This window comes from Crocodylus siamensis, chromosome 1 (genome assembly GCF_052110815.1).
Source record: "Crocodylus siamensis isolate JL-2025a chromosome 1, ASM5211081v1, whole genome shotgun sequence".
Classification (NCBI taxonomy): domain Eukaryota; kingdom Metazoa; phylum Chordata; order Crocodylia; family Crocodylidae; genus Crocodylus; species Crocodylus siamensis.
This window is the reverse complement of record NC_143395.1, coordinates 272,920,923-272,944,451: the sequence shown is the minus strand read 5'-3', so window position 1 is coordinate 272,944,451 and position 23,529 is coordinate 272,920,923. Positions and strand designations below refer to the sequence as shown.

At 41.6% G+C, this 23,529-nt stretch overlaps 1 protein-coding gene across 2 annotated transcripts in view; it reads right to left on the bottom strand.

Annotated features, from left to right (window-relative positions):
• The window catches only part of MAP7D2 (MAP7 domain containing 2), a 139,207-nt gene that overhangs the window by 33,317 nt on the left and 82,361 nt on the right, over nt 1-23,529 (bottom strand). Inside the window, exons 1-5 of one of the 2 annotated variants that reach the window (XM_090062518.1) lie at nt 7,018-7,232; nt 6,740-6,851; nt 5,767-5,862; nt 4,076-4,186; nt 980-1,102 (exon numbers count right to left, since the gene is read on the bottom strand). In XM_090062518.1, the coding sequence (XP_089918644.1) occupies nt 980-1,102; nt 4,076-4,186; nt 5,767-5,862; nt 6,740-6,836 (427 nt within the window). In that variant the 5' untranslated portion in view covers nt 6,837-6,851; nt 7,018-7,232. Of the gene's footprint in view, nt 1-979; nt 1,103-4,075; nt 4,187-5,766; nt 5,863-6,739; nt 6,852-7,017; nt 7,233-23,529 lie in introns of those variants that run through there. The other variant, XM_090062508.1, reaches the window with a different exon arrangement.

The following is a 23,529-nucleotide window of genomic DNA, read 5'->3' as shown; positions in this document are numbered from 1 at the left end:
ACAATACTGTTTAATGTAGAAACAAGCAAAAAGACAACATTTAATGAATGTCTTTAAATACCAAAAGGAAAAAGTTGAGGGCATTTTTTCCATTGTTTGCTTTGTTATATACTACCGTCTCTTTATATTAATATCAGAGGTATAAAAGATGAGTACCCTTAAGCCATGCAATGGGGGACTAAGAGATGACAAAGGTTTTTTTACCATGGTACAGTTTTGTCTTGAAAAGTGAGTATTTTCTTTTGCAGATAGTGTATTTACAAAAACTTTCCCTGATTCTGCAAACATTTATTCAGAAGTGTCTTTAAAGATGGGATTACTCACATGCACAAGGTTAATCACATGCAAGTATTAGCAAGAACAGAACCAACATTACCTGACATGGGCTTGACATTATAACATACAGAAGAGGACAGTTAATGGCATCACTAATATTTAATCCCTTAAAAAAGAAGGAAGTTCATTACTAGAAGTAACATTCTCTACTCCGTCTAGTTTGTTTTTCTTTTTTTGAAGTATACCCTAGTATTTATAAAAACGTTTATCATCTGCTCCTTTAAAAAACAGAAGTGACTGCACAGTAAATAACAACTGAAACCTCAATAAACCTCAACAGGAATGAAACATATTTTGAATGCTAATCTTTATTTTGGATACTGTTTGTCTGAAGAAAATTAAAAGACAATATTAATGTGCTAATATAGCGCTTTTATCCTTTCCTCTAATAACTGAGACACTTGCGTGCAGAACTAAAGATACTTTATGAATTGTTCCATTAGGCTTGCATTTTTCAACAATTATTTCAATTATTTCAAAAACCCAGAACAACAGACATGTAAATATTTTTTAACCTTGTAACACATTTTACCATAAGTGGATAGTAAAATTATAATAAAAAATGAGTTGATTTAAGAAATAACTCAAGTATAGCTAAACAAAACTTAACAATTTCAAAATGCACTTTTTTTTCTCTTTTTACCTGAGTCACTGTACTGCTCAGAGAGCATTAGTGTGCTTCTGCTTCTGGCTAAAGAAGAGTGTGTAGGAGTCAAGAGTCGAGAAACAATAAAATTTTCCATTGGACTAAGGTGCATGCGGTGAGCTGAAGGATGGGAGCAAATAAAATAAATTTAACGTGCAAGAAGAAATTAAACAAAAAACAATTACAAAAATGATAAATAAAATCTTTAAAATGATAAAATGAAACAAAGAAAAAAATAGAATGCTTGTAATCCAAAAATATTTTAAAAGAATTTAATTCTCAAGTTGGTTTTGGGGTTCTTTATCATTTTAAGCCACCTAAATTATCTTCCAACCTGTACAGCAAACATAGTAGGTCATGGCTATTCTTCATAGGCAAAATATTTCAGTTCTGCAAAATGGTTGCTTTCATGACTCAGCATGAAGAAAAGCTTTGCCCAACAGAATAAACAGATGAGATACTGGCTTGACAGTGCAGCTGCTGATGTGTATGCAAAGAATACTGTAAAATATTTAACATACTCAAAGTGTCATTGTTCTATAAATCTTACTTCACACAATATGCCCTCCCTCCTGTCCTCTTCATTAGTATAAGATAAGGCCCTGGACACACATGCTTACACACATGTAAAAAAGGAGCTGATATGTTGTATAGTTCTATACAAGTCCAGCAATGAATATCCCAGGAAAAATCAAGGGCAAAACAACACCAGCATACATTACATCAGGGTATTTGTCATGTGTCCATAATTTATCTCAGAGCAGCCATTTTGCTCCCTTGCCACCTTGGCTAAGGACAGAAGTTAGACATAAACCAGTAAGAGATTGGAAACTGGTTTAAACCTGTAACAGAACAGAAGTTCAGTGCACATAAACTGCTTTCAAAATGGCGAAAACTAGTTTAAGATAAACGCAGTTGGATGTAGTATCAGACTTAACTGATTTAGGCCAAACTGATTTATGAAACTTCTGTCTCAGATCCCTTCCTGGTTCAAGTTAACTCACAGCCCCCCAGCACACCCAGGCTATGCTGTCTGTTATGCACCCCTCTGCTCCTTTCCTGCCTCTCTCAGGCCATAAGGATGCAGGGGGCAGGGGAACAGATACCCTAAACCCCCCTACCCAGGGTCTACACAGTACATGGGGGGGGAGGGAAAGCCCCTCAAGTGGGTGATTTTGGACCCCTGCAACCCTCCCCCTTCCCAGCTGCTGATTGTTTCAGCTACTGCCACAGGAGGGAGGGAGAAGTCCTCCTGGCCAGGTGCCTGCCCATGCAGCCCAGCACCAGGGAGCCTCTCCCTTGTCAGGCTTCCTCCCACTCCAGCCCAGGATCCCCCAGCCTGGGGCAGCCCCAGGGAGCCGAGGGCAATTCTTCCCCTCCCCAGTCCTAGGGCTGCTTGCCTGAGCTGCTATGAGTCTGCAGGGATAGCCTGGGGCAGCCTTAGGAAGCAGAGGGAAATTCTCCTGCTCCTCCACACCCAGTTTTGCTTGAGCTGCTGAGAATCTGAGGCAAACCTTTTGCAGGGGAGTGGAAGAATTCCTCTTTCTCCCTCCTCTGAAAGCCACTGAAGCAATCAGCAGCTGGGAAGGGGCAGGGGGGGAATTCCCCTTAGCTCCCCAGGGCTGCCCAGGCTGGGGAACCTAGGCTGGAAGAAACCCCCTGAGGGGGAGGCTCCCCCAATGGTGGGCCAGCACCCATGGGGGGACAGCAGGGGGTTGGGGGCATGTACTGGGGAGCCAACTGGGGACACTTGGGTAGGTTGGCAATGGCCAGCAGGCTGGAAGACACGTTCTAGTGCCCGGCACCTACTGACCTGGGTCAGTGCAGGCCTCCCCTTGCCTTTTCCAATTGAAAACTGAACTCTAGTTCAATTGGTTATCAGGTCAAGCTACGTAGTTTAGAAGAAGTTCCCTAGATTGAATCAATTCTGCCTTGGGCTTTTTGACTGTCTGTTCTTAGCCCCTGGGGTAATGTGCTGTAATAATGCCTACTATATGCAGCTACCCCAAAAGAGCTGGGTGTCTGTTTCCACCAGATTTCAGTATAATTTACACATCAGTATACAAAATGAATGTCAATTATGCCAGTGTAGAAATGCTGTGTGTCCAGTACCTAAGACTATAGAATTTTATAAGTATAACCTGAAGATACACATTTATAGAGCCATCTATTGCAATAACTTCTCGATCATACAGTCCTTTAATAAATATGCATCTAAAACTGAAGAACGTTCAAAAGTCCTTTCTTACTTCAGTCACTATATTCTAACCCCTGTATTTTAAAAAGCAGTAGCTCAGAGAAGGACAAATCCGCAGTCCTTTATGGTCATTATCCACTAATCCTGCAAGATGATTATCTTCTGCTGAACTTCTAATGAATTAGGCCTTGAAGTCAAATTAAAGGACTTAAGAACTCTGGACACGAGTGAAGATGCCCAACAGGCTCATATCATATTTTTACCAATACCACAAAGTAGCACATACCTGTTTATTACTTAAAATTGTTTCTTAACATGGCTAAAACATCACAAACCAAATGTTTTTGGCTTGTAGTCTGCCTGTAGTCAAGCCATGCTCCTTTTTATGTGCCAACAAGGAAAACAGCCAGTGAAAAATACAATACCTGAGTCTTACTGGTTGAATTATTATAGTGCAGAAGCCTAATACTTCAGTGTGAGTTCTCCCATCTCAGATAACTAACCCACACCCTTTAACTAATCCAGCATTTTTCTCTGTCCTGCCACTTCTGTCCAAGGCCCATAATTTAGCCAAACTCATTACCAAAGGCCCAGAAGAATTCATAGGGCATATCCTCCTCCATGACAAAGATTTACATTACCAGTTCAGCATTTACTTCCATACCTGGGGTCTGCAACCTGGTAACATTGTCCTAGATGGGCAAGAAACTTATTTCATGTACTTAATATCACTGGATCTGTTATTAATTGTTAGCTTGCCACATCAATAACTTCTGACTTGATTCCTGCAAAAGCCACAAAACAGCTACAAATACATCTATGGACAGGAGAGTGCGCTTTAAATATGGAAGGAGAGTTGATGCTCATAAGAGACCATAAGCAGCATATTCACTTGCCTCTGTCAGGGGAATGTGTTATTGCCGCTGTGGAGGAGGAGAGTCGCTTACTGATTGGTGACTCCATTTGCTTTGGCAGATTCATTGTAGAAGCTGAAAGTTTGTCACATGCTGCAGAGAGACGCAGTGAAGATATTTATATTGACACCACGGTGTGGAAAACTCCCAAAATTAACCTCTCATTTTGTAGTCACGGACCTTGTCACTAATTTGGGGCACTAAATATTGCATAAAAGATAATCCTATTCTGACTGCTGTAGTAGTAGCACTCAGTGAGATGCAGATTGGGCAGAATTTTTCTCCTTGTGCTTTTAACATTCTGATGTTACAATACCCTGCATTCTGTAGTGCCAGAATCTAGTCATTTCATAGTAAGTCCAAATGAATAAAATTGTAGCAAGGGTGTGTAACACCTACACACCAATCACACAAGCAGCATGAATTTATGCCCAATTAACATTGCAGTGAACTCCCATACGCACTGCTTTTTGTGCAATGGTCAGAAGTCACAAGCATAGTGAATAGTTCAGAGATTTCATTTTGTTTACTTTATTTTGTTTCTCCTAATAGAAAAAAAAAAATCAAACTAGGAACTCATATAAATGGTTCCAATCCTGCAGTCCTTGGGTAAGACTCCCAGTTATTTCATTGGAACTTGCTTGAAGGAGACTTGCAAGATTTAACTCTGTCTACTTAGTGAGCAATACTATTACTTTAAGTTCCTTTTTTTTAAAAGGTAGATGCAAAGTTTGCTCCAAGAATGTGCGTGTCCAAATCTTTTATTTATTCATAAATTATTGCTTGGTATAAACATTTGCCAATGCATGCATGAAAATAGCTTTGTAAGTATACATGCCTATCTTTACAGGCACCATCATTGTGCCCATCTTGCGGGGTGGGGGAATGTTACTAAATAGATTGGCTTGGTGAGGTTTTCAAAATATCAGGTAAACTTGGGGATAAAAATGTAAGAAAAACACAAGAAACAAAATATTATGCCAATGCATCACTACTCTAAAAGCGTAACATCTCATTTCACAGACCTTTAAAAAAAATTCTGATCTAACATACAGAAGAAAAATCAAATACATTCAAGACACTCTCACTGTGAGAGTTTGTAACTGCTATTAATATGAAAAGAAACTATTCAACATCCTGAAACAACAAGGCTCTTTAAACAGATTTTATTAATTAGTTTTAAAAAACTGGGGGAGGGGCAACGTAAAGAGAGATACTGGGAAACATAGGTACGTTATGATTACTTGTAGCACATTTTATTTGCATGTATCGTATAGTTGAAATGTTTATATATAACAGAACCTATACCCCAGTAGGTCTCTCTGCACAAGCAATTTGAAAGTTATGCACACAAAAACTAAAAAAAATGTATCTGTTTTTAACTTCACAAATAAGTTCACAAATATGTGAATTTACTGAGTAATTAGAAGGCCACAGTTAGTGATCAAATTATGAAATGTCTCCATTGTGCTGAAATGCAAGGCATGCACTGCTTCACTATGACAAAATTAAAAGAAAAAGACAATTGGTCCACATCTCTAACAATAATGCTGTAGAACACCAGACTGAAATAATAAGAAAAACAGTGGTTAGGAAGGACAAGATCAGTGGATGGATTAAAGTGATTAGAACAATTAAACGAGACACTATGGTACTGTGATTCTCTGAAATACCATTGTAGGAATCAGCAGCAGCAGTAGAGGTCACAGGGTCTGGAGGAAGGGTGTTGGCAACTAAACCTAGAGGGGGTGGGGTATTTTCTGATTCACCTACACAGCAGAAAAAAAATCAGAGCAGAGAGGTGAAAGAAATTACCTAATAGGTTAAAAACATGTTTAAGCTAAAAATAAAAAGGTGCCTTTCTAGAAGTGTAAGAATTGCTTTCATCATGCTGCAAGTACATTTATTTTCTAATTATTAAATGACGTACCATGAAATATACTGTGAAATACACCCATATCATTTTAGCAAGAACTATTACATATATTTACACTCTGTTTAGAAGACAGCAGCAGAAATATATTTTCATCATCTAAACGCAAGGAGATTTTTTGTTTTTTATTTTTTGAATAGGAAACAATCTATTAAAAACCTTGAAATTTTAAATGAACATAAATGATTTAAACATAAAACAAGCTTTTTGAAACAAAAAGCAGTACATGGTTCTGAAATAATTTGCTTTGAAGCCAAAACAAAAAAACAGTAACTGAAAATGTGGAAAAATCCATTTGGAACTGTAAATGCTGCATAATCATCTAGAAACCCCTGTGAGCTATCAGAGATGCCAAAACCAAAAATAGATAATTTTTTGCAAAATCTTCGACAGCTCTCAGCCCCCCTGGTGATTATTTAATTTGCTAAATATATTTTTTATAATTATTTTTGCATTTTTTTTTTGCCATCCTCAAGACAGTTTCTGATTGCACTATTAAAATGACCTGCATTCACAAACTTAGGAGTGATCTTTCTTCCCAAGAGATATCATAGACAGCAAACCTGGTAAGTGATTACAAAGCATTTATTCATGCAACTTGTCAACAGCCCATACAATCTCACTGTACTGATTAAAAGTACCTTTCTTCTATTTTTAAACTGTATGCATTTTGCACTTCAAGATCTGCAATGCAGACAGCCTGTTACACTCACCATCTCTCCCTGAGCCTGCAGCCAGTGCTCCTCCCCACGACCATCGCTTCTGTTTCTGTTCCAGCTGCTGACTACGTTCAAGGGAACGACGCATCATAGCTTCTAAACGTTCCTGGTTGCAGAAAAAGAGAAATAAAATCCAAACTGGTTCACCTGTGCTTTTGCAATCAATGCTAAAAATAAACGTTGCTTGCTGCCACACATACGAAGATTACAGGAACCTGTTACTAGTGAAAGAAAAAGGACAGAATAAAGAAGATATCAGTATGTCTACCTACCTCTAGATAAGTGTATCCTTTGTCTGCAGCCCTCTGAGGTCACAACAGAGGCCTAAGTAAATAACACAAGTTGCATCACTGCCTAGCATCTGCTCCCACTGGAGAGGCTGCTGCTGTGCTCTGGACTCAATTTGTGTAAGAATAATGCTCGACAAGCATTAACTCTTTCTTGTCTATGCAGACTTCAGGTTTTTTTCCTTCCAAAGTAGAGCTAAACTGCTGCAATGACACCGGCTCCTCCTAGCCGCACAGATAAATGATCAGTTCAAACACGAAGCTGGTTGCGTTGCAGAATGACTGATTTATTTCTAAAACAAGTCCCTGTTTCCACCACCACATCCTCTACATATTAGACATTTAAGAGTGAAGAGCAATGCTTATCCTATCCTGAGTTCCTGTTCAATTTAGATGTAGAAGAGGCAAGAATATTTGTGGGTGGTATCTTTTAAATTGGTCCAATAAAAGATAATCACTCACAAAAATTCTTGCTTCTCACTTTTTTCCTGGACCACCACAGCTACATCATCACCTCAATACGACCAGTTTAGATACATGTATCATTAACCATATCCTTCCTCTTCCTTGCTTTGGACCGCCTGCCACTCAACTCTCCCCCACAATTCATCTTTTCTCTCTCATTTTTTGTCCCTCTGAAAACCCTACCTCAATTTTAAATGTGACATAATTAGACATGACCTTCATTTCCCACTCCTTTGGCCTTCCAGCCTCACCTTAAACCTTGACAAATCTTCTGTATGCTTCAGCAGCCACCTTTTTCCGAAGGTGGTCTCTCTATAATTTACTGATTGAGCATTAGGGTTTTATTGACTTTCTTCAAGATGGATACCCATCCTCTGATCCTTCTGCCCACCCCAATCCCCAGCATTCTAGTGCTAGTGGCCTTCCATGGCCATAATCTGCTTCCCACACACCTTATTTCCCTTTTCCAAACTGTCTACCAACATCCTTGGCAATTCCATAGATTCATAGAAGTAGGGTCGGAAGGGACCTTGTAGATCTTCTAGTCCGACCCCCTGCCCTGGGCAGGAGAGAAAACCGGGCTCAAATGACCCCAGCCAGGTAGATGTCGAGCCTCCTCTTAAAGACCCCCAGGGTAGGAGCCAGCACCACTTCACAGTCAGGGCGGCTAGGAGCTGGAACCAACTTCCAAGGGAAGTAGTGCCTTCGGCTGTCTAGTCTAAAACTACTCTCTAACAACGCGTGGCTGTTATTCCTTGTTACCCTGGGGGGCGCTTGGGGGAAAAAGGTCTCTCCCAAACCCTGCTGGTCCCCCCTAGTGAGTTTATAGATGGCCACCAGGTCCCCCCTCAGCCTTCTCTTGCGAAGGCTGAACAAGTTAAGGTCCCATAGCCTCTCTTCGTGGGGTCTGCTCTGCTGTCCCTGGATCATGCGGGTGGCCCTCCTTTGGACCCTCTCTATGCTGTCGACATCCCTCCTGAAATGAGGTGCACAGAACTGGACACAGTACTCCAGCTGCGGCCCGACCAGTGTCACGTAGAGGGGGAGAATCACCTCCTTGGCCCTGCTTGAGATGCATCTGTGGATGCACGACAAGGTACTGTTAGCTCTACTGACCATGACCTCGCATTGTTGGCCCATGTTCATCTTGAAGTAAATAATGTTTCCAAGATCTCTTTCTGCCACCGTGCTCTCAAGGAAGGAGTTTCCCATCTTATAAGTGTGCTGCTGGTTCCTACTGCCCAAGTGCAGCACCCTGCACTTGTCTGTATTGAAACCCATCCTATTTTCGTTAGCCCACCCCTGTAACCTGTCCAGGTCTTGCTGTAATCTGTCCTTCCCTACTAGTGTGCACACCTCACCCCAAAAAGACTGAACAGCGTGGGCCCAAGGACCGAGACCTGGGGGACTCCACTGCCCACTTCCCCCCAGGTCAAATATGACCCGTCCACCACCACCCTCTGAGTACAACCCGTCAACCAATCTGCAATCCATCTGACTGTGTAGGCATCAATGCCACAGTCGCCTAGTTTTTTAATGAGGATGGGGTGGGAAGACCACTGTCAAAGGCCTTGCTGAAGTCCAGAAAGACTACATCCACCACGACACCTGCCTCCAATGCTTTTGTGACCTGACTGAAGAAGGCAATCAGGTTGGTCTGACAGAACATGCCCCTAATGAAACCGTGCTGGTTGCCCTTGAGCATCATCCCTGATGCTGGCCCATCTGCTCCCTGATAATCTTCTCAAAGAGTTTCCCCAGGATTGAAGTTAGACTAACAGGCCTATAGTTGCTTGGGTCCTCCTTCTTCCCTTTTTTAAAGATGGGGACCACGTTGGCTTTTTTCCAGTCATCTGGCACCTGGCCAGAGCACCACAAGTGTTTCCATAGTCCTGTTCTTCTGCCTATCATCTTTCACTATTTTTTCTTAAACACTAAGGTACAGTTCAGCTCCTCCATTTCTTTTTCCTTGACGACTCTTTCAACAGACACTGGTTTCTTACTCCTCAAATCCTCTTTTTTCCCTGGTCACCTCCATCAGCACTCCTCCCTGTGACACCCACAGCCAGTCTCAAAATCTTTTTACCATCTCCAAACCATTGGATCACCAACTTCTTCCTCAGTCTGAGCCCTAAAAGCTCTCCACCAAATAACCTTCAATTCTTCTGAATCCTCACACTGTCCTCTCTTTTGGACACCTTTCTATTATGTTCCATAGATAGCAGGGATCTCAACCTCATATCCATGGGCCTGATGAGCAATTCTACTCCATGGGCAGGTGAGCAGCCTGGGGCTGGCTCCAACAGCCAGATCAGGCCCATGGACCTTCTGCCCCCTGCATGCCAGATTAAGCACCTGCAGCATCCACTCTGGATGGTCTAGGACTGTGGTACCCATTCTGGATGGTCTGGGCTGGACAGTGCATGAAGCACAGGTCATGGACTGGTTACAGCAAGTGCCAGATCAAGCATGCAGGGGACCCAAATCCCTCCCTCCTCCACTGCATGCCAGAACCAGTGCCTGGTCTGGCTAGTCTGGGGCAGCACCACACACAGTGCCAGGCCTAGACTGGCTGGAGCAGGCGCAACATGTGGCTCATATTCTGAACCAGCCAAAATGAGTGACATGTAGCACAAGCCCAGACTAGCCAGAGCAGGCAATGCAGACACTAGGTCCAGCATGCAGTAGGAGGGTCCCAAACTGGCTTTGCCCAGGGCTAGCACCAGGGGCTAGATGATGTGGCTCCAGGGACCCTATCTTTGAAGCCCCACAATTAAAATAATCTTTCTTGAGTGACAACCCTTCAATCAATGTGCCTCCATGTATGGCCTTACTTTGCTTTCCATCTTTGTAGTCCCTTCACCTTCTTCCTGCTTATTATTCTACTTACTATGATCACCATCTCTCAGACTTTTTACTCAGCCTTTGCAATCCATTTTTAAATTCTCCTTCCACTCTAAGGCATCTTTCCATCACAGGGTTTCACTTGACCTCCTTCTGGCTAAGTGTTAAGCCTACATCATATCCTCCTCCACCATCTGGTCCCTAGTTTCATCTAGTAAGTTAATTCTTTGTCCTGGCTTCTGTTTTCCTGAAGAAGAGGCTGGAGAGATATCAATGTAGGATAGTTTAAGAATAATCCATCCTTCATTCATGAGTGAGGTTCTGCTACATGAGTCTTGAGGTCCCTCCCAATCCCACCTTCCTACCACTACCCTAAAGAATCCTAGAGAAGGATCAGGATCTCATTGTACCAAATCAATGGCTCTCAACCTTTTGAGAGTCAAGGGCACCTTTCCACAAGTTGTTCTTTTTTTGATTTGGCAGCACCCCAGATGAAAACCACTGTTGTACTGCCTCAGCTTACCAGATAACTCTTTATTCAATTTACTAGGCTCTTAACATTTTCCTTTTCCCACACCAGCATAAGACAACAGCAATGCAACTGTTGGCTCCTGTCAAAAAACCCCCCAAAAACCAACAAACCAACCAACCAAACAAAAAAACAACCCTTTCCCTGAGACAAATTTTTTTCCATTGCTTACACAAGACATTTTGAATAAGTTGCAATGGAACTACTCCTGATTTACACCATGCTAGCTGAGATAGGAATGAAGCCCCAAAGCCAAAAGAATGTGCTATTCTGCTTTTCGTTTTTGTGAAAGACGCCTGTTAATATGAATGGGAATGCTTTAAGGGAAATACTCTGAATTAAATTAGCACATTTATATGAATCCAAGATCACTTTAAATTTAAGACACCTGCCCAATAATAAGATTCTATAAATGGAAAATTGATAAATTTGTCATAATTTTCCAGAATACAATCTAGTAAACAGAGTCCTCTTTAATTCATCATCCCACCATAGCAGCATGGAAATCAGCAGGAGAGGAGTGTGCAATAGGTAGGGGGGGAGCAGACAGCCTCCTTGACGCCTGCCCCCCCCACATCTTGTCCCCTCCTGCAGCCTGCCACACCCCTAGAGTAACTGTACCCCTGCTGCTTGCACCCTTGCTTGCACCTTGCAGCCTCTGCCCCCTTCCTCCTCCAACCTCTGCTTACTGTCAGGCATGGGTTGAGCTCCATTGCCTTGCAAGCTCCAACCCCTGTCAGACCATGCAGCAGTAGTGGCAACAGCTCCAGCCCTGGGACACTGCTGTGTAGCTGGGCAGGGACCAGAGCTTCCATGTGCTCCACACCCTGGGAAAGAATGGATCCAGAGTCGTGCCTGACAGTAGCAGGTAGGGGGAAAGCAGTGGGGTGCAGGGGGAAGGTAGCAGACGGCTACTGTGGCTACTACTCTAGCCTTGACTCAGGCTTGGGACTGGAGTTGCACCAGCTGCTCTCCCCCCCCCACCCTACACACCTTGTACTCAAACCAAGATGAAATCCGATCCCCCCATGCTGAAAGGGGGGAATGGGACTCTCATCTTGGATTTGAATAAATACAGTGATTCAAAAGGACCTGATTTGTCCTAGTTTATGTAATGACATTTTTCATCTGTTGGATTTATAGTACATAAGAGATTGTGAACTCTTTTAAAAAGCATCCTGCGTTTGCATGGAAACAAGGCTGGTCATAATGAATCCTTTTTTTTCCATAAGCATACCAATATCATGTGTTCTGTCAGCATCTCAGTGAATTCCCTGTCCTTATGGCAGTGGTTCTTAACAGGAGTGCGTCTGTCCTCACCATAGCCAAGCAGAACTATGCCACATGTCTTCTGCAGAGCCAGACTGGAAAAAAAGGCTGTGGCAGGAGCATACACTCTCCTTGCAGCTCTTCCAGGTGTGACAACACATGCTCTATAGAGATGTCCAGGACGGTTCCATCTGCTCTACCATGTGAGGTCAGACCAGGAAAGACTGAGGCACTCCTCCGAAAACTGTTTTCAGTCTGGCTCTGCTGGAGATGCATGGCAGAGTTCCTGCTGGTTATGACAGTAGAGACAAAGCCCACACCTGAAAGGGTCTCACGGCGCCCTAATTGAGAACCACTGTGCTAGGTACTGAGCAAGGGAAGCTCCTGCCTATTCTATCAGTCTATCCCAGCACTCAGTTCATGATTTCCTCCCCTTTCCCGTCTAATATAGAGGGTAAGCTATCATCTCCATGCTAACAACGCCTGAATCTGCCTCTCAAACCTGAGGTCTTGTCTTCTGTTCACTCTTGCATCTCCAGTGGTCTTTGGGGTATCACATCCTAGATATCTTGCCATTAGCTAATGCCAAACTTGCTAAAAACAGTCTCCAGGTTTCCTTCCTGTTCTTCCTTTGTTTTTTTTACCAGCACTGTCTATTACCAATGCTCAAGAAAACCATGCAGCCTCTCATCTTTCCGCCTCCTTTTCTTCTACCCAAAACATGAGTGTGAACACACATATGAGCCAACAAAACACTCAGATATTACCTTTTTTACAGAAGCTTGAAAAAACCCCCAATATTCTGCTGGCCCATACTTCAGTTTTCTCCTGGCTTTATTTCTTTCAATCTCCTGACTGCCAACTCAGTTCCCTCCTCCAATCTAATATCAAAATAATCTACCTCTCCTGCTTTTTTCATTGCTATATTTTAATGGCCCGATCTCCCTATTGGCTTTCACTCAGTTGATACATTACTTACTGTCAGTCCAATTATCCTATTAGTCCTTCCAAGACTCCTGCGGCACACAACTACTTTATAGTCCCTTCCCACTCTTCCCCCCCCCCTTCTTTTTGTCCATGAAACATCCTTCCATCAATGTTATATAAAACAAGTACCTCTCCCTTTTCTTTAAAATTCCTTCTTTAAAAAGAAAAAAGAGAAAACTACACACACACTTCTTCTAAACTTACCAACATTAAGGTACCTAACACATATTGTAAAATGTTTATTACATTTTTTTAAAGTATTACTGCTAGCACATCAGTTATCCTACTACCTCAGATAATTTATGGGTTTTTTCTCTGTTTGTTCATATTAGGATGTTTCATAAGGCAAAAACCAGGTACTTCTCAGGCCCGTGTAGATGCAACCTAAAATAACCAAGAGCACTGTGATACAAATGACATGAAAAACACAATGAAATACTTTAAAGAAAAAAAAGGATTTCTCCATATGTTTTTGAAAACTCACGTTACTGACATTCAAAATATCTGGAGAAGGGAAAGTGAATTAGAGTCAACTGGATAATATGAAATATTGGAAAAGGACTCAGACTTTGTCTACATTTTACTTGCAAACATATGCTGTAACTTATGTAGTGTCTTTTATTAGAAAATAACAACACACCTAAACATTATTAGAAAATAACAAAACATTAAATCATCTTCCCATGAAGGTAATTTATTACATATTCTATCATCCTAGCCATCCTGTATAAACAAAATTACTAAAACATATTTTAAACCATCTTAAAAAACCAACAACGAACAACTCACCAACTGCAGGTTAGCATAAGCAATTTTCCATTTCTTACTGCTAAAACGAGTCTGTTGCCCAGAAAAAACACAGAGGCATTCCTCCATGAACAACACACCAAAATTTGCTGCCTTTTATTGCAAACCTTACATCCATGAAGGTAATTTTAAACACTAACTACTTCATACATGAGATCTACCTACAGCAAAGGCAACCTCTACAGTACAAAACAATATGCTGGGCCATGATAAAGAATATAAGTTTGTAATGAGCCTTGCATCAAGTCTAAAAACAAAAATAATCATAAAGTGTGAAAAACTGAAAAGGAGCATCTATTCTTACTACAGAAAAAAAGCATTTTCTTTTCATATGGCAAAACACTTATGGCCATCCACTAAAGGTCCCTCGATCTAAAGAACAGAACCATCTGAACTACCAAAAATGAACTTTAAAAAACAAACAATTAGATTCAAAAACAATATGCACGAGGCAAGTAATCTTAACTGAAGTCCTTCTCTTTGATCTTATAAACTATAATATGCACACAGGAAAAGTAAAACTGTAAAGAGTCCAAGTTCTTCTCTCATTCAAACTGGAAGTTACTTTATAAATACCAGTAGTACAAGGGCAACTTAAATATAAATAAAAAACTCAAATAAATATAAACACATTTCTGTCCAAACTATATGTCTTATCATAAACATCTAAAATACTTTAGATTAGATTGGACAAAAGCAAACAATGTATTGATATTGCAGATATAGAGAGCATGTGTGCATTCGTGTGTGTGTGCATATGTATGTTCGTGGGTGTGCATATAAGTATATAATGCAGGTATATGAATTATGCACATTGTGCTGGTCTCCTCAATCATAGATTTCACAGACATTAGGGCTGGAAGGGAATTCAGAAGATCGAGTCCAGCCCCCCGCCCGAAGGGCAGGAAGTCAGCTGGGGTCATAAGATCTCAGCAAGATAAGCATCCAATTTACTCTTGAAGGTATTCAATGTAGGTGCTTGAACCACCTCCGCTGGCAGACTGTTCCAGACCTTGGGGGCTCAGACAGTAAAGAAATTCTTCCTTATGTCCAGCCTGAAATGGACTTGCATTAGTTTATAACCGTTTGACCTCGTCATCCCTTGGGGCGCTCTGGTGAACAAATGTTCCCCCAGGTACCCCCTGATAAACTTACAGGTGTCCATCAGGTCACCCCTGAGCCTGCGCTTTTCCAGGTTAAAGAGCCCCATGGCTCTCAGCCTGTCGTCGTAAGGTCTGCTTTCCTGATCTCTGATCATGCGCGTGGCTCTCCTCTGGACTCTCTCAAGCTTCTCCACATCCTTTTTGAATTGTGGAGCCCAAAACTGGACGCAGTACTCCAGCTGCAGCCTCACCAAGGCCGAATACAATGGGAAAATGATGTCCTGGGATTTGCTCGAGAAGCATCTATGGATGCAAACCACCGTTTTTGTCGCTTTACAAGCCGCAGCATCACATTGCAGGCTCACATTCATCTTGAGGTCAACTATGACCCCCAAGTCTCTTTATTCCGTAGTGCTAGCCAGCGTAGCACTGCCGAGCCTATACAGATGCTGCAGGTTTTTCCTCCCAAGGTGGAGAACCTTGCATTTGTCAGTGTTAAACACCATCAGGTTCTCGTCCGCCTATTTGCTGAGCCTGTCCAGGCCAGTCTGGATCACCCTCCTGTCTTCTGGTGTGGATGCTTTGCCCCAAAGTTTGGTGTCATCAGCGAACTTGGCCAGTCCACTTCTGACTCCAATGTCCACATCATTAATGAAGATGTTGAACAATATGGGTCCAGGGCCGGCTGACTTGAAGGTATCCAGTCTCCCTAGGTGTTCCTTCACGATGTCAGCATTAATGGAGGGCAGGGGATCTCCCTCACCTGGACCTCCTTGTCCCGTGGTGGGCATGGGCGTTCCATGGGACTGATGAAGGACCGACACAAAGTACCCATTTAATAGGTTGGCTTTTTCCTGGGTGTCAGCTGTCAGTTGTCCCATCTGGTTTCAGCAGGGGTCCAGTGTTGCCCTTGCTTTTCCTCCAGCTCCTCACATATCTGAAAAACGACTTTTTATTGTCCTTGATGCTCAAAGCTAGTTGGACTTCAGTTTAGTTTCAAACTCAAATCAGTTTAGTCCAGGGGTCAGCAACCCTTGAAAAAGTGCCAGAGTATGGCAGGGGAGGCCATTTTGCTTGGCATGCCACATATAGACCAGGCTCTGGGCAGCTGCTGCCCGCCATAGAGCCCAGAATGCTCACAGCAGGCAGCAGTGAGCTGCTGTAAACAGCTGCACCAGGGGTCCAGAGCCCCAGCCCAGCTCCATGGTGGGAGCAGTGGCACACGTGCCTCAGGGCACACAGTGGGGAAGGGGCTGAGGGCTGCACTGCCCTGGCCCCTTCCCTGCCATGCTCTGAGGTGCCCATGAAGCTGCTGCTGGCAACAAGCCAGGCCAGAGCTCCAGACCCCCAGTGCAGCCACTTGCAAACTTGCAGCTGCCTGTAGAGGGCAGCAGGAGCCTGCCTGTGCAGCTCAGAGAAGGGGGAAAGGGGTCAGGGCTGTACTGTCATGACAAGGATCAGGTGCGACTCCTCCACTAGCTTCCCCTGGCATGCCAACAGCTTCGAAGTCCAGGTTGCAGGGGGGTTTGGCACTTGGCCCAAAAACACTGCCAACCCCTGGCTTAGTCTTTTATTTGTGTGGGTCTTTGATATAACAAGAGGAAGATTTTTTACATGAAAGAAATATATGGAATGTACAAACCACAGAAGTTGGGATGCCAGTCTTTACTACACCACGCTTTACTGAACTATGCTCTTTTAACAAAACCTATTTCTATTCTAAACACTCACAGCTACAGCTATTAATATTGACCCAGAATCTTCTGGGAAAGGGGTAAGTACAAAAGATTGAGGGGGAGCGCAGGGGAGAGTTAAGATTACATAGTATGCTTCCTGGTATAAATAGCTATAGTTATTGTAAAACTTACGTCTATTGGTGAAGAAAAAGAGGACTTTTTTGGTTCCCTGTCTGTGGGTTACTGCATAATATGCTATGTGTCCAGCAATCTTAACTGATTTACACCTAACATATAATAGTATAATTATAGCATTATGTAATACATAACAGCATATATTACACCAGATTACAAGAATATATAACATTAATACTCTATTAAAAACAAATAATGAGAAGGAACTCACTAGTTATAAAACATTTATTCACATATATTTCAATTAAGACTAATTAACTCCATACAGTCATGAATATTTCCAATCTATTGGATTTTGAAGTCTGTACTCCTTCTAAATGTGAACTTCATAAACATGGAATGTACTCCATATGAATATTTAACCACAAGGATTCCTTCTAGTGCTGCTAGATTTTTTGCAATAGCTGTTACTAAGGTGTCTTGAAGTTAGGCAACAGGGCTGTGTATGTTTCATCTGTCCATTTTGCAGAATTGTCCATTTAAACAATAGCACATGGGTAAAGCTGGCAGTGTGCTTTTAAGTTTTTGGTAGTCCAACATTACATTTCTACAGGCGTGCTTGTTGCTTTATGAAACAAAACATAAAATAATGTGACATCTAAAAATGTGATTCTGGTACATTCTAAAGGAGACACCAAAATGCTCCAATTTCAGAGGAGCTTTAGAACAAATATATGAAAAGACAAACATTTTATCAAATTCCACAGCACAAATTTATTTTCCCCTGGGCCAGAAACCATTGGCTACACCCTATTAAAAATAGCACTTTATTCTTCTTCTGTGAAGGGGAGTGTGTTTTCTTCAATAAAGTTTGAATAAACATAGAGGTACAGTCAACATCACCTAGGACCAAAGTAACTGGTAAACAGTATTAAGACTAAGTAATATTCGGTTTCTTTTTTCTTTTACTCCCCATATTCATACAGTTTCTCTCTCAGGAACTGCTTCTAGTCAAACGGAATACAAAACACTTCAGCTCCACTCTGTAATTTGGCCTTCAACGATCAGTACCTTGGAGAAGGGCAGTGCTGAGACAGCTCCACTTTCACTAATCCATCCCTGGCTGTTACATACTCCATAGTACAGGGAACAAGAGTGAAAATGGATCAGAATGGGTGAAACTCATCTTTGAAAGCTATTTAAAATATAAAATAGCTGGGTAAAGGATTTTCAGTTCTATGAAATGAATAAACCACTTCTCTCTCTCTCTCTCTCTCAAGAGTCTACTTGAGAGCCCTCAAGACTCAATACCAATAAAAAATATTTCGTACTCAGATTAGATGGGCTTTCCCATCACAGGTATGCCACAAGTAGGACTGTGTGAATAAACCATTTTTAATTCATCTGCTGAACCATACATTAATAAATAAATAACCTATCAAACAGATTTTTATTTAAACTATTTTTCTCACCAAAATAAAAACCCAAATACTGAAAAATTCTGTTTCTGTTTGACACAAAACATTGAAGAAACTTGAAGAAAACTTCAAGAAACTTAAGGAACATGAGCTAAAAAACCAAAGTCCGTGTTCAAATCTGTTCTCTGACTCATTCAGGATAGGAATTTAAAATGAAATCTTTTATTTCCCACATGGGTGGACCAACCAGCAGCCTATTGAATATTTTTGGGTGAGTCTCCCTCAGTCCTCCTTGCTAACACTTATGAAATATTTAAACAGCAAGTGAAACAGAGGCAATAAAAAATTCTTTAAGATGTGCAACCTAGGTGACAGACCCTCCCCTTTAATGACTGTTTAATTTATATGAATAGAACAGAATCAGTATAGAAAAGAATGAGAGTACTCCAACTCAGAAGAGCTATGACCTGGTAATTAAGGCCGTCTTCTTGGAGGTGGAGATGTGGGTTCAATTCCCCCTGGGGTTGAGGAGGGATTTGAACCTGAACTTTCCCCCACCCCCCTTCCATGAACTACTGAAATTGCTCAGCTCTTAAAGAAAAAGGGGGATGACACTTCTATTTTTACGAAAAAGCTCCAAAACTTTTTTTGTTGGAAGTGGTGAATTCAATCTGAATTTATTAATAGCTTTAAAATGTTGTGGTTCTGTCTAAAACAGAACATTTTGGTAAATTTTACTATTCATACAAATTCTGTTCATCTTTAGAAGCAAGATTTTTCTTTTGAAGACGTTATATGCATATGTGAGAAAAATACTGAAACATTTATATCTATTAAATAGGTGCACTTCCCCTGATCATTTTGAAAAGACAATTACAGAAATATGTGTGATGTATATGCACATGAGATTATTCCTTCTCCAGACAGGTAATAAGAGAAGCTTACCACAATTCAGTACGTCTTTGGAAAAGTATTACCCTGACAATGAAGTTACTGGAAAAGGGGAAAATCCGTCACTGCTCACTGCAAAGGGAAAACAAGAGCAATGCTTCATATGTTTCATATGACAAAATATATTGTAAAGGAAGTAAATTATTCTCACAGGTAGAAAGCAGGTTCCACAATCTGGATGTGACAGTTTAAACAGGAAAAGCCATATTTTAAGTAATTTAAACATTAGTCAGAAACAAATTACACAGGTCAAGAAACAAGTTGTTCTAACAACATATGGAAACCTTTTATTTTTTTCCTGCAACAATTTTTTGGTCAGAGGGATGGAGTAGGTTACTGAGAAACTCTAGAGATTGAGATTCAGCATTTATACCAAAATAAACGTTTACATCTTTTATCACTATAAGTGGTCAGTTAGCTTGCTGGCCTTCACAAGCAGGCTGCCTCCCCAAGGAGCTCTTCAGCCACTCCTCCCAAGCAAAGACGTGTCTTTGCAACAAACAAACAAACAAACAAACCAAACCTTTCTGCCCTATCCCAGACTCAAGGAAGAAACCATCTTTTGCTCTGGCATAGCAGCCTCGCTCCTCCTGGCAGCAAACTATTCCACTTATCGATTGTGTCCTCTTCTCTTGTGGGAGAGCGTTTAAAGCTCCCATCAGGGGACTCTCTTCTTATCCCAACTCCCTGCAGCTTGGCTTTTTCAACAGGGCTGTCTTAAAGGGACAGATTGCACTGTTACACACACACAGTGCAATTATTGTCAAACAGGAACAGGATAATAATGGTAAATAAAAATGTTATTGTTAAATTCAGGTGCCTGGCCTCCAATGTCTTTTTTTCAGCAGAAATAAACCTTTAGCACTGCATTTTAAACATCTGTAGCTCTGCTGTCTGTTCAAGCCTTCCTAACAGGACAGCTCTTGTTCACAAAGCTTATACAACTCTACCCTGCCTTCAGCATTGCAAGTGTTTCACTAAAACATCTCATTCTTGATATGACCATGCTCCATTTCATCATGTCAGAGGGTTAACTTGGAAGAACCAAAAATGTAAACATAATTCCCAATTTTCAGGAACTTTGCCTTTCAGTTTCTCTGTATATGCATTTCTATGTTATCTATTTAGATGTTTTGGTCCTTCGAAACATCAGATTATAAACTGAACCGTAACTGCACAAGTTATCAGAAATCTGCTACTTCTTTAACAAATAAATAAATAAATAAGTTAAAAGCTTATAAAGCATTCACATTAATTACCTGCATTTTATGTTGCCTGTCTGCATAATGGCCTGCAGAAACTGCACTGAGAGACCTGAATCAGAAATCAGGCCACTGCCCAGAAGAACAAAATACTGAGCAGCCACTGATCTTGGCAGACAGTGAGAGCATGTGAGCAAGTGCATTTTTTTTGGATATTCCTTTTTAAAAAAAAAATAAACATATAAAAATGTTGGTATTTTCAGCTGACCTAGATTATTCATGTTTCAGTTTAGATTTTCCATTTTTGTGGGGGGAAGAGGAGAACAAGGGAAGAACAAAGGTTTATGTTTAATAAGAATTATAAAAAAAATTATGCCTTAACTTTTAGTGGTCAGGAGACAGAAAATCTATTCTAAAGAGTAATTTCCAGCTTCTGATCCACTATAGTTAATATTTGTAAAATCTGCTCTTGGAATGGTGGTGCTCTCACGTTTGATGTTAAGAACATCAGTGATCACTTTGCAGAAGTATCCAGTTGACCTGCGTGTTTGGATAGAAATTAAGAGACAAAAAATATTTCTGGTGCTGCAAGATAGTTTTGTCTGACTTTACCCAGCTTGGGTTTCTCTTCTTTTCTGTCTTTGCTGTACTCAGAGTTGATTAAAGCATGTGAAGACATATCTGACCTGATTTAATAAAGCTCTCTCAGGCACCAATAACAGTGCAGTTGTGGTGGCATAGGGCTTTAGCAGCCAAGCAAATAGCCAGGGAACTGGGCAGGCCTACACAGCCCATGCTGAAGTCTCTGCTGCTATGACTTTACCCGTGTCAGTACCCCAGCAAGGCAGATTAAAGGCACATCTACACATGATGCAATCATACCTCCCCAGTTGCAGAAATGACCCAGGCTCTTGAGAGGAATAGAATGCCCTTGGGCTACAGAGAATAAGAAGAGTAGAAAACTTGCATGGATAGAAAACAAACTAGCTAGGAAGGTTGTAGATAAGCACATTCTGCACCCATAAACACTGTATTCTAGCTATAAACATGCAAAGCTCAGCGTGATTTTTCTAAACTAAGCGATTTAGACACAAAGGCTGGTTTGTGGATGTGTGAAAAAAAGGCACTTTAAACTCAGCACACTTCCACATTGAGCCCAGTGCCCAGAAGAGGCATCACATTCATTGCAGCTGACTTTCCCACCATCTATATAGATTGAGTGCTTCAGTGGAGCTTTTTGGTGTTTTTCTCTAATAGCTGATTGAATCAGCTATTACAGAAAAGCACCAAAAAGCCCCACTAAAGGGCCTGATCTATACGGACGCTGCAGAGCCAGGTCAAACTAACACACTGCTACTTCTGGTGAAGTGCATTTTTTCCCCACATCTGTCAGTACCCAAAATTCCAATCCATTGTAATGCGACATATGTACCTCAGTCCAGTAGTGGCTTTGAAAAGCTCTGCCTGCATTTTCTGTAGGTTGGAAGCCAGATCTTAACAGTTGAAAAGTTATTTTCAAAACACTTAACTATATTTCAAAAGAGACCAAAGGGATTGGCCAACACCTGCCAAAGCAGTGGAACAATAGAGGATTTCTTTACAGGTGACATGGGAGCACAGAGCAGAGGGGATGGGTATATTTGTTTGCCCCTGAAAGTTTTATACAAACTGATTCAGAAAAGATTATTCCACCACTTGCGAGACTTCCAAAAATGCTCAGAAACAAGTTTAGCAATTATCAGAGAGGGAAAACAGACCAAGCAGGGATCAAGATTAAATAAAGTCAGTGGCTCATAGGATATGCGGTATTCAGTTTGTCTGGAGATACATTTTACTAGGTACACACAAAAGACTGTAGATTAAGTTCACCTGTAGTTACTTGATTTACCATTCTTTAATTGTACTTTCAGAAAGAAAAAAACCCACCTTACTGAAGATCTATTACATGTTTGATAACCAGCAGCATAAGTCCAGAGCTAGGTAAGGCTTCTATTTGAGAAATCTTTTTTGGAAATGGCTATTTTTATCAAAAGACTTCCTACCAGATTACTGAACATAAAACACTGCAATTGCCAAAGAAAGAACTGTCATACTGGATCAGGCCCCAAATCTACCTTTAGTATATTGTCTCCACACAGATTCCAGTCTGCACTGTACAATGTCTGTGGTCATGTCATTGATAAAGTAGGACAGCTATAACTACTACTTCTATTAAGTAGAACCTAAAGTCCTACTGTACTGGGAACATTTAAAAAATGCCATAGTCTCTGCCTCAGCGTTACAATCTAGTTCAGCGTTACAATCTAGTTCAGGGCTGTCTAACTTCTAAGCAACCAGGGGCCACACACATAGTGCAGGCTGCACCAATGGAAGCAACATGCCACACAAGCCAAATCAGTGTAGGCTCCCCAGGCTGCATACTGCATGCCATGTGGGTAACTGTGTCCCCAGCCCCCATGCCTCCTTATTCCAGTTCTTTTCTCTTTCGGGCCCAATCTTTATTCCTCAGGTTACTCATTCCAGTCACCATCTCCTTGCCCAACTCTAGTGTCACTGCCTCTGATTTTCCTGCCTTAATCTCTTCCTTGCTACCTAAATCTTGTAATCTCTTTGCCCAGGCAGTCTACAGCTGTACGACGCTGCATGGTTCCAATGGCCCCATAGGCTGTGCCACCCTGCCATGTCCCTGGGGCAGAGGCAGGAAACAGAAGCCAGAATAAGGAAGGGGAGCCCAGAATCCCTGAACAATGGGAAGAGTGGCAGTGCAGGGTGAGGGGAAAGCCCAGAGAGTCACAAATTAACCCCTCATGGGCCACGAGCTGGAGGGCCTTGATCTAGTATAAGATGCAGTTATTGGAACAAAAGCTGAAGAAAGAAAAAAGTACCATATTTATTTGCATCCCACATGCACCCTGCCCCAAAAACTAGTTCTCCAAAATAGGGCGCATGGCTTAAGAAGGGAAGCTCATTTTCTGCCTGTAATAAAGAAGCACACAGATGCTATAAGATGGCTGCTGCTCCTTTACATACTCTTCCTTCCACCCCCCCAGCAGTGGTAAGGAGGGAGAGGCAGAGCAGCAGCTACAGTTTTCACAGCTGAACTGGAGCAGG